We start from the raw sequence: 10,725 nt of genomic DNA, 5'->3' as shown, positions 1-10,725 counted from the left end.
TAGATACACTAGGGATTTATTAGGTCTTAGTCTGCACTGTGAATAGCTTGGAATAATCATCAAAGGATGAAAAATGTAAATTTTATGATAAAAACTTGGAAATTTTATTTGCTTAGGCAATGTAGAAGTTATATAAAGCAGACAAACCTGGAGGCAGGTAAACTGAAGGTTTTCTTTAAAACATTCTTGTAGTGTAGGAGCTCAATCTATCTGCACAAATTTAGTTAGAGCTGCAATGTCCAGAGCAGGAAACTCCTTAACAACAGCAAGAACAGATAGTCCCAGTTTCACTGCATCCTCATGGCTTGGTGCCTGTAGGGGTTTGATAAAGAAATCAAAAAATTCATGCAGGAGGAGATTAGTTGCAGGTAGGGTTGCTAATGATTTTATCTCGAACTAATCATGTTCCGGCTCAAGATCGGCTCGAAGAAACCCTAAATGATCTCGAGCGGAGCCAATTTGGTCGAATTTGAGACAAAAAGAAATCAAAGGAGAGTTGGTACCTCAATGTTGAGTGGAAGAACTGGGTCATGAAGTGAAAGTCTTAAAAGGAACCACCCACCATGACCTGAGACTCTAACCTGCAAATCAAAAGACAGGAACACACAGTAATCTCCCAGATGCAATTCAAAATCTAATTGGAGCTAAAACAAACTATTGATGTGCGGGCATAAATATTCTTTATCTGTTCTTAATTTTTTCAACAAAATAATGATCTTGTTATAAGAAGTGATGGTTAAAGTGAAATATTGGAACACTAGTAGGCAAAATTGAATCACACAACTACACTAAGATTATTAGGCTTCGTTTGGGACGGCTTTCTTTCTGCTTCTTAAAGCAGCTTTCTGGTATAAAATTTTTAATTTTTGTAATAGGAAATGATTTACGAAGCAATAAGAAAGTCGTCCCAAACAAAATCTTAAGCAGTGTAAAAGATAAACACAAAGATGCTTCAACATGTATGACGAGCCTAACAATATGCAAGAAATGATTGGGCAAGGTATAGATCTTAAAATCGTGGATTTACTTAGAAATAAGTACATAAGAAAATTGATGGATTAATCATTTATTGTACTCATCACAAAGAATTCATCGGTTATAAACCTATATTGATTAAATTTTGATCATAACATTAAACATGAAGAGGTGCTTCTTCATCGCACCATTGTAGTCATAAATAAAATACTGCCATAAATATAGTTGCAAGCCACTCAACACCTAAGACAGTATTTTATGTTGATATTTATGGAGAAAAAACCTTATGATACGAAGTTGAGCCATGAGGATCCACTTAACGAGCCTATTTGAGTGGGATCCAAATTGGAACCGCAAGCAACCAAAACATCTCGAGGATTTCGAAATGGATCTTGCTCTAAGATACTAAGTTCCATTTAGATCTCCTCGAGGTAAATCCCAACCACAACTCCAACTCCAACTTCACTCCATGCTGAACCTAAGCCAACTTCAATAACCGACAAAAATGGCCTCAAAAGATATCATGGGTGACAATCCATTCAAAGCTATGCGCATTTCCATACCATGCTTCAATGACATTGGGGCCTATTTGGGATAACTTTCTAATTGCTTTGCTTTCATTTGGCTACTGTTTTCTTACTACTTTTTAGAAATTTTTATAGTCAAAGCTGTTTTTTACAACCAAATCTACTAATGTGTGGGAGCTACAAGAAAATTGTTGTCAAACTTTTCAAAAAAGAATATATTTCTAATACCAACAATAGCTTTTAAAAATTTTACTTTTCCCACGACACCATCATAACCATCTTTATAAGAAGTTGTAACTGCCCCAAACAGACCCTTAATTTTGAAACTTGGATCCAAATAATCGAACAGTGTCATTTCTTTCATCAATTATCTACAAAGATAAACTTAATCTCACATCATTCCACATGAACAGCTTGCCGGAAGACTGGTAACTTTGGCTCACCAAAACCAATTGTTTTATCTCTTGGGAATAGGGTTGCAAATGAACCGAGCCGTGCCGAGCTTTGGCATGTTCGAGCTCATGCTCGTTTGCCAAGACTGTGTTTAAGCTTGGCTCGATAAGATTCGAGCTTCTTTGGTGCTTGTTCGAGCTTGTTTAAAAATCCCCTGTTAGAGTTCAGTTCGTGTTCATGTTCGAGCTTGATTCATTTTAGGCTTGTCAAGCCTATTAACGAGCAGAGCCTATTAATGGGCCGCTCGTTTAACAAAATATATTTTTTTTTAAAATGAGCAGCTTGCAGAATGTCCGCCCTAATTGCCAATCCAGTCTGCTAGATGTCCAAGATTTCATAGTAGACCTGACCCATCCCGTAAGCCATCTTTCAAATGAAAGCCCACTATGTATCATTATATAGAGCAAGATCATGTAGCATTTCACAGTGTGGGACTAAACCAACAGTTTTTTTTTCCTTGATGCATGAGCGGGAGCTGAGGCGGGAGCCGACAACGGGAGAGGAAAATGGAACGAGGATTTAAACATAAATTATGACAATTTTAAATTAGTAAAATTAATTTAATAATATTTATTTTCAAAACTCTAATCGAGCTTATTCGCGATCTTTAAATGATATTGTTGTAAACATAAACGAACCGAACGTCAAGTTGTTCAAGCTCGTTTGTTTAGCTATCGAGTATTTATCAAAAGTGTTTAAGCTTGTTTGTTTATCTTATCAAACGAATATGAACAAACTCTTATCGAGCTAAACCACGAGCAGCTCGTCGAATGCTCGGTTCATTTACATCCCTACTTGGGAAGCTTTCATATTTGCCCATCACACATCATTCAAACCTTCTAAATACTATGACCTTCACAAAAAACTTGCTAAACCCACTTAGAAAAAAATAATCGTTGAGTGCCAACTCTTGTTTGAAAACCTCTTAACCGATGTTGATGTTGACCTCTGAACAATACCCAAAGGAAAAAAAAAATGAAATCATGTCGTAGCTCTGCAGGATCCCTGAAATCCTGCTAAACTCCCTCGCCGAAAAAGAAAAGCGAGTGGAGGCCGGGGCCGAATTTTCGGAGCCCACAGTTGAGTGCCCACTCTTGTTTGAAAACCTTCTTAACCGATATCCGACGTCGATGGGTTTTTTTTTCCAAAATTATTTTGAATCTGATCTAAAACAAGAATTTTGTAAGGACATATGCATTCATTAACCAACAACATTTGACCAAGCAAACGAATTAGCAAAGCCACTCAAGGACAAACATCTTGACAAAACACCCTCACCCACACAGCATAAACAACTACCTCATTAGTCCACTCTACCACCGCTATTACCCACCCCGCCTAAATCACTATCACAACCACCAAAGGCCTTACCCAACATTGTAGATGTACTCTTTTGATACAAGGAATTCTCTAACTTTTTTTTAAGTGGAAAAAACGGGGTAAGCAGGTCATTGATGTGACCTCATTAAATAACTAGGATTCCTAATTCCATAATGGGCAAGGTTACCAGACTCCTGGAGGTTCTTTTAGCATAGGCCCCAACTAGTGGAGAAGGTTGAAAGGAAGACATTAAGTTATTTGTCCAGGTCCTTGAGCTTACGCATAATTATTTTAACCCATAATTATCTACTCTTCCATTGGTAAACCCATTAGGCATTCCAAAGTCTCAAACCTATGCACAAGTGTCCTATATTTGTCTGCAAATTTATTTCTACTTTTTTTTGTTCCTTTCTGACCCATTTGAAATGTTTTCACGCTGTCTTGATATTGATAGAACTAGGTGTAATGCAATTTCACGAATGTTGCAAGATGAATGCAACTAGTTGTGTATAAAATTATTGTTGATGCTAAAAAACTATTGCATGCAATAGTCCCAATAAGCAAGCAAAAGCTAATTCCAGACAACTATAAAAAATTTCCAGAATCAGACAACCTAGATCATAAAATAGGAAATGGCAGATAAATGAAAGTTTCCTGATTTGAGAATTTCAGCATATACAATTTTAGCCAGGTTTTAGATGACCGGATGGTGTTATTGTTTGGCGTTTGGAGATGGCTGGATTTAGGAAAACATTTTAGTAAAAAACAAGACACATTTTGCTACAAGGAAGCATGCAAAATTTCAATAAGCTAAATTTCAGGTTATATGTTTTACATCATGCAGCACAAAACAGGTTTTTCAAAATTGGTGTGGATGTTTCAAGTGGGAAATTTCAGCTAAAAGAGTACGGCAAGAAGCAGATTCAGCTTCCCGACTTTGAAATCATAAGTATAAAAGGAAAAATTTTTGCTTGTTATGGTTACTGGTTACTCACCCTGGATGGAGGTTTTGGATTGGGTTGCATAGGTTCTGGTTGATTAGGGGAGCTGGGCTGACTTGGTTCAATCAGAGGTGGGGCTAATGGAGAAGAGGTTGTAGTGCTTTCTACAGGAGATAAAACAACAAATTGTTACAGCGAATAACAAGAGACGGCTTAAGAAAAAGAGGGGAAAAACAAGAACATGCAGCAAACAACAAAAGAGTGCTTACAAAGTAACTTAAAATAGATATTTCCAGCAAAAAAGAAAAGCAATCACTAAATCAGAAATTCAGAATCAGACACTGATACTATTATTCGTGGTAGTTGAACAAGGGAGGGAAGAAGTAGGGGAAAAGAAAGAGAAGTGGTAGAGGAGGAAGGAGAGGAACTGGTGAGGGAAGAAAAGCATGCAACCACAACTTAAAAGTTTTCATTTTGTTCATCAGAAGTTATTCATTCCATTCCCTGAGAGCTCTATTTATAACGAAAGACCATTAGGGTTTATACGTAAGAGTGAGATGTCTAAACAGCAGACAGTAGAGTTAACTCGATCAAGGGGGTGACAGCTGAGTCTATCAATAGGAAAATATTAGGCTGATGAGCAGTATACAATGTTAGTCAATCTGCAACAGAACATTGTTGATTTCAGTTGTGTGAGTGTGCTTGTGGCAGGTAAAGCAAATTTAAATGCATCGATAAAAACCATATTATTACTTTATGAATCAACATCAAAAGAAGAAGGCCATTAATAATTTAATAATCTAAGACTACTGAGCATACGCCTTCATAGTTGATTGGTGCTTTCAGCAATTTACGATCAGAACTGACTGCATTCTCCAAACTTCTCAAAACAGCCTCCCCGTACTCATGAAAAGATCTGGAAGTACCACATGGGACATAAAAGAAAATTGTCAGTAATGCATTGATAGTATTTGATGATGTCATCATTCCTCTTCAAGAGTCAACTAAGGTACAACAAAATGTATAAAATAAGACTGACACCTCAAAAAAATAAAGTAAAAATTATAATGAGAAATCAACTGCAAAACTTCCTGTGTAAATATTATCACCTACTTTAAAAAAAAAATCATCTACAATAAACCAACAAAAAAACATTTAAAGCTTTATCTTAATTAGTAGGTTTTCCATATCAAAGAATAGAACTGAATTCTATTGAGAATAAACAATCAAGAGCAGAAAACAAAATTAGCATAGCTGTTTGAATACAAGCCATTCCACACACAGAGTAACAACATACAAGAAATGGTGAAGAAATAAAATCAAATGAAAATATTGTCCTGGTTAGTAACCAAGCAACATGCTTGGAATAATGACCATCCAAGTATAAAAAATTCATTTTAGTGACCAATGCTCACACATGGATTTTAAAAGTCGAGTCTGATTGTTCATAAAAAAAGAGTAGGGATATAGAATGAACCTATGGAGATCTTTTTGCATTTGTGATTACACATGGTAGTCATAATTATTCGTAAATTTTACGCTGGCTGTTGACTACTTAACGCAATCCTTCACTTTTCTTATCTAGGACTTGGGACCTAGCAACAATAGTATGACTTAGAAAAATTAATACAAAGGATATCTTTTAAAGAAATAGTTTTTATTGGAGGGGTCAAAAGTATTCATGGTAGCGATGAGATTAGAGCTACTAATGAAGGTGGTATGACCATATTAACTTTTTCCCTACCTTATGATTTTGTAATTGCTAAATAGTAAATACCTAATTTAAGAAAAAAGATGTTCATCTTATCACTTACAAGAATGGATATAATAAAACTTAAGATTGATTTTTTTTTAAATAGATCGTTTAAATTGCAAATATTGTAAATTTATTCCGAGTGAAAGTTTATGTACCGCATCGCTTATTAGTTTTGGATTTTAAGATGAAGAGGCATAATATGAAAAATAAAGTATAATGTTATTCTAGGAATAAATGCGACATTTAAATAATATTTAAAAAAAAAATTTAGAATAAGATTCAAGATCTTAAAATTTTGACAGTGCAAGATGAAACTAATGTTATGCGGGAAAAACAGCTAGTAATATTAAGCATATGCAAAGGATGTGTGGAAAATTCAAAAGAAAAAACTCATAATAGTAACAATAGTTGATGGTGGAATCAAAATGTGTAAGAAAAGATTAAAACTAATATTTTTTATAAAAATTAAGTTTATGTGTAAAAGCACAAAAATTTTAAAAAGATATAAAGAGGTCTGTAAAAAATTTACCTATTGTAAAGAATTTAGCTTTTAATGATTAGTATAATAAATTAGATACTAAGATGTCACGACCCGACTCGGATGCTTGAAATAACGAGGCAGAAACGAAAATCGGACGGTAGTAAATTTTTTTATTCCTTTTGATAAGTAAAATAATATAAAGACTTCTCTATCCAACTAAAGAGCCACTAATACAAGAAATATTCCATTAAATCTATTTTTTCCACTAATCAAGGCTAATAATTCCATCAATCATAATTTAACTATTTTCATTGATGTGACGTCTTTTATAAACATACTATTTTCTTTTTTGTCGTTTCTATTTCTTTGGAGATCTACTTGAAACATTAATTTAGTGGGTTGAGTTTATCATGTAAACTCAGTGAGTAATCATTATCAATCATAAAACAGTAACACTGATATATATATATATATACTTCTTTCTTTCTTAATATAATATCCATATACATACATATTTCATGTATTATAAGTCGAATAATTCATATAAGTCATTTTATTTATATTCAATCATAATTGTTCATTTCCACGTAACATTTCTTTTAACAAATTTGACATTTAATTTATTTATATATATATATAAATGCTTTCTAGCTTTACTTTCCATTTCTCTTATATGTATTCCCTTTACATACCTTTTCTTTTACATATTCGTATTTGTATATACATTTGTTTATTTCATATGTAACAGTTTCCAAAAATAAATCAAAATCTTAAAACGCTTATATAACATATTTCTTTCAAAATGAAATAGAAAAATTCAATAAAGAAAAATTCTATAAATACTTACTTTGATTCTTCCAAGTCCTTGCTCATTGGCACAACCTAAAGGATACATAATCAATTAAATTTATCATTTCTTCAATTAAGTTTTCATAAATATTCATTTCATTAATGCTTACCTCAAATCTTAATTTTTTATTTCTTGAAGAATCAAAATCCTATAATTTGATCTTTTTCTTTCTAAAATCTCTAAAATCATACAACATAAATTTTTATAAAAATATGATTTAAATAATAAAATTTAATAACAGTTACACGATAAAAAATTCACTTACAATGAGAATTTTCCCAAAAATCCTTCATCGTTCTCTCCCAAAATTTCTTCTTTCCCTTCCAATCTCTTTCTTTTCCCTTATTAAAACATCACTTGCTTTAGATGAAGCAAAACAAAGAAATTTATATGGAAATAGAAAGAAAAAACTCAACAAACCTTCTTCCCTTTTCCTCTGGTCGTTCTTCTCGTTCACTGAGATTTCTTTCAATTTACCAATTCTTCAACGATAAGAATGAAAAGGTGTTGGTGATTCTTATCCCTAAACACGATCAATTGCTAAAAATGACGAAATAAACTCTGCAATCTCTTTTGCGCACTCGTTCGTCCGCTCCCAGTTGCATCCATCTCATCTTTGCTCGTTTCTGTTCACGGAATTAATACGTGGCCAGCTGGTTCAATTGAACAGGCCGGCTAAGCCAGTTATAATGATCTCTCTTCTAAAAATTTCATCCTAAAAATTTAAATCAAGTATTAAAAAACATACCTTAATTGAATAGATATGGATATTGAGCTTTCATTTCTGCTTCTCTCTCCCAAGTAGCATCTTTATCTGATCCATTTTTCCATAAAATTTTCATAAAAGGTATTGTCCTCTTCCTCAAGTTTTTCACATTATATTCCAGTATTTTTAGGTTCTTCAACATATTTCAAATCAGGCTGCAAGTCAATTGATTTGGATTGGATTCTCATTGACTCATCTAACACAAACTTTCAAAGTACTGATATGTGAAACACAATATGAATTCCTTGCATATGCACTGACATATCCAATCTATAAGCCTTATTTCCAATCCTCTCTATGATTTCAAAAGGACCCATGAATCTTGGGCTCAATTTTCCTATTTTTTCAAATCGTTCTACACCTTTCAAAATAAAAAATTAAATCTCAATGACGGAGGAAAGAATAGTGATTTAAATTATTATTTAGAATTTTTCTAATTGACAAAATAATAGGTGATTGTCAAATAGAAAGAAGAAATCTTATGGGAGAGACTCGATTCAAAGAGAAAGAGAAAAAGGCTTATTGAGGTAATTAATTTTTATAAATTTAGATAGTTGCAATAGATTATGAAATTTAATTTAGATATATTAAATTAGGAGTCAATATTTTATAGATAATATCGGACGCATTTGAAGTTTTCCTTAAAGATCAAATTAATTCAGAATATTTTGAAGATGTTTTACTTTAATAAAGTTGTTAATGCAAATGGGTGTTATTTGAATAGAAAGAGATTTTCATAATTGAGTTGGGAAGACTATTGAAGTCTATATTAAGCTCGAGAATTGGAAAAGAATTAAAGCACAAAAATAATCAAGTGAGTAATTTCAATTGTGTTATAGAAATTCCAAATTTCTTTATGTTATTTCAATTTCTTTTTATTTATTATAATTATTGCATGATTATATTATTCTGTTGTTGAATGATTAGCATATAAATGAATTGACTAAGAAGAATAGAAGAAATATAAATGTGAAATATTCGCTATATGACTATTAAAGAATACTGTTACATGTTTAAGTATTTGATATATTAAATATTAAATATACAATCAACTTGAGACTGAGTTAATTACTGAGGTTTATAGTGTTATATATATAAATATATAATGTCTATACATATTAAAATAAAAGGTGAAGAAAAATAAAATATTGAACAATGATTTAAATGGAAATGGAAGAATTAAAAAAAGAAAAGGTGCATGCATGCAAATTAGAAGAGTTCACCCCTATATGGAACTGGGTGAGGAAGCAACGTAACCAAGCATAATGGGGACATTAGATCATGGAAGGTTTATCAGAGACGTGGTCGTCGATCTACGGCCACGATTGAATCATTGTATTTTTGATTTGTTTTATGTATTTTCTTATTTATGATGGCATATTGTATTTGCTTTATTAGTTTTCCCGTTATACCCTTTTATTAAGGGAGATCGTATGTAAGCCCTAGGGGCATTGTGATCCTTTATATTTGAATCATTATAAAAGATTATTTATAGCCCCCTTGTTCTTCTTTGCAAGTTAATGAATGAATGATAAGTTTTCTTCCCTTTGATTTCCCTAGGAGAGGGAGATCGGATCACCCACCAAACTTGGAGACGGACGGGTTTGTGGTTCCTTATTTTGTCTTCTCATTAACCCCTTCTTCAATTACCTAGCCGCCGACCAAGGTCCTCCCAAAACCTTGCCGTCGGTCACTTAACGTCCCTCCACCACCACCACATAAGTTCCTTTCCATTGGCTAAACCCAAACCCCACCCCACCCCCCCTTGCTCACCCGACCCCTTCCCCCACATCCCCACCCACGGTTTCCACCCAAACCGCCAACCCTAGCCCCCTTAGCCACTGCCCCCATCACCTCTCACCTCTTCCTTGGGTTTCCTAACTTGGTTGGAGTTAATTTAAGATCAATTTGAAATCCAAATCAATTAAATTTGAAATTCAAATTCTTTCCTAACTAATCTATTTTAGGAAAGTTCTTAATTTAAATCTATTTGTGATGTCAAATTGGATTTGATTAAATACTTTTCCTAATTCCTAAACCCAAATTAAGAAGCCTTAATCTCTCTCATTAATTGTTCCCCTTAGCCATCAATGCCGCCGACCCCCCCTTTGAGGTTGGAATTGGAATTCTTTCATAATTTCCAATCACTCCCTTTGGAAACGTTTCCAAATCCCATGATCCCTCTTTGACCGAAATTTTCAAAGATCCTATTCTTTTATTTACTTTCCAAATCTTGACAACAAGATTGGGAAATAATTCCTTCATACACCCCTCCCTCCTACCCGCCCCCTCTCTCTCTCTCCAATCCCCTCCCCCCACATTAACACTATGGGCTCCGAAAATTCGACCCCGGTATTCGCCCGCTTTGATGCTTTTCTTCGGCGATGGAGTTTTAACAGATTTAAGTGCCGGGGTAAATTTTGGAAGGCAGATGGATTGTAGATAAGACACTACCCAGAAATTTAGCCCTCATTTTGCAAGGACTTTATGATCTGAGTTCTGGTTTCTAATAGGCGCAAACCCCTATAGTTAATTACCCCTCCCGATAAAAGAGAGAACTTTCGATTAAGGCTAGTCATCAATCAGATACGTAGGGATACATACATCTGGCATATAGTAGTAGCATGAAGTTGAATTTGGGAATGGTTGGAGAATT

The 10,725-nt window shown here is 33.7% G+C and overlaps 1 protein-coding gene across 3 annotated transcripts in view; it reads right to left on the bottom strand.

Annotated features, from left to right (window-relative positions):
• Positions 1 to 10,725, bottom strand: part of LOC110101725 (phosphoglucomutase) — a 47,540-nt gene continuing 36,815 nt past the window's right edge. For 2 of the 3 annotated variants that reach the window (XM_020829750.2, XM_020829751.2), the window contains 3 exons: positions 5,036 to 5,132; positions 504 to 581; positions 1 to 312 (listed from right to left, as the gene is read on the bottom strand). In XM_020829750.2, coding sequence (XP_020685409.1) covers positions 202 to 312; positions 504 to 581; positions 5,036 to 5,132 — 286 coding nt within the window. In that variant the 3' untranslated portion in view covers positions 1 to 201. Of the gene's footprint in view, positions 313 to 503; positions 582 to 4,270; positions 4,381 to 5,035; positions 5,133 to 10,725 lie in introns of all 3 variants that reach the window. The other variant, XR_002303743.2, reaches the window with a different exon arrangement.

This window comes from Dendrobium catenatum, unplaced genomic scaffold (genome assembly GCF_001605985.2).
Source record: "Dendrobium catenatum unplaced genomic scaffold, ASM160598v2 fragScaff_scaffold_772, whole genome shotgun sequence".
In the NCBI taxonomy this organism is placed as follows: domain Eukaryota; kingdom Viridiplantae; phylum Streptophyta; class Magnoliopsida; order Asparagales; family Orchidaceae; genus Dendrobium; species Dendrobium catenatum.
The sequence above is the reverse complement of the archived record's forward strand: the minus strand, read 5'-3'. Positions and strand labels throughout refer to the sequence as shown.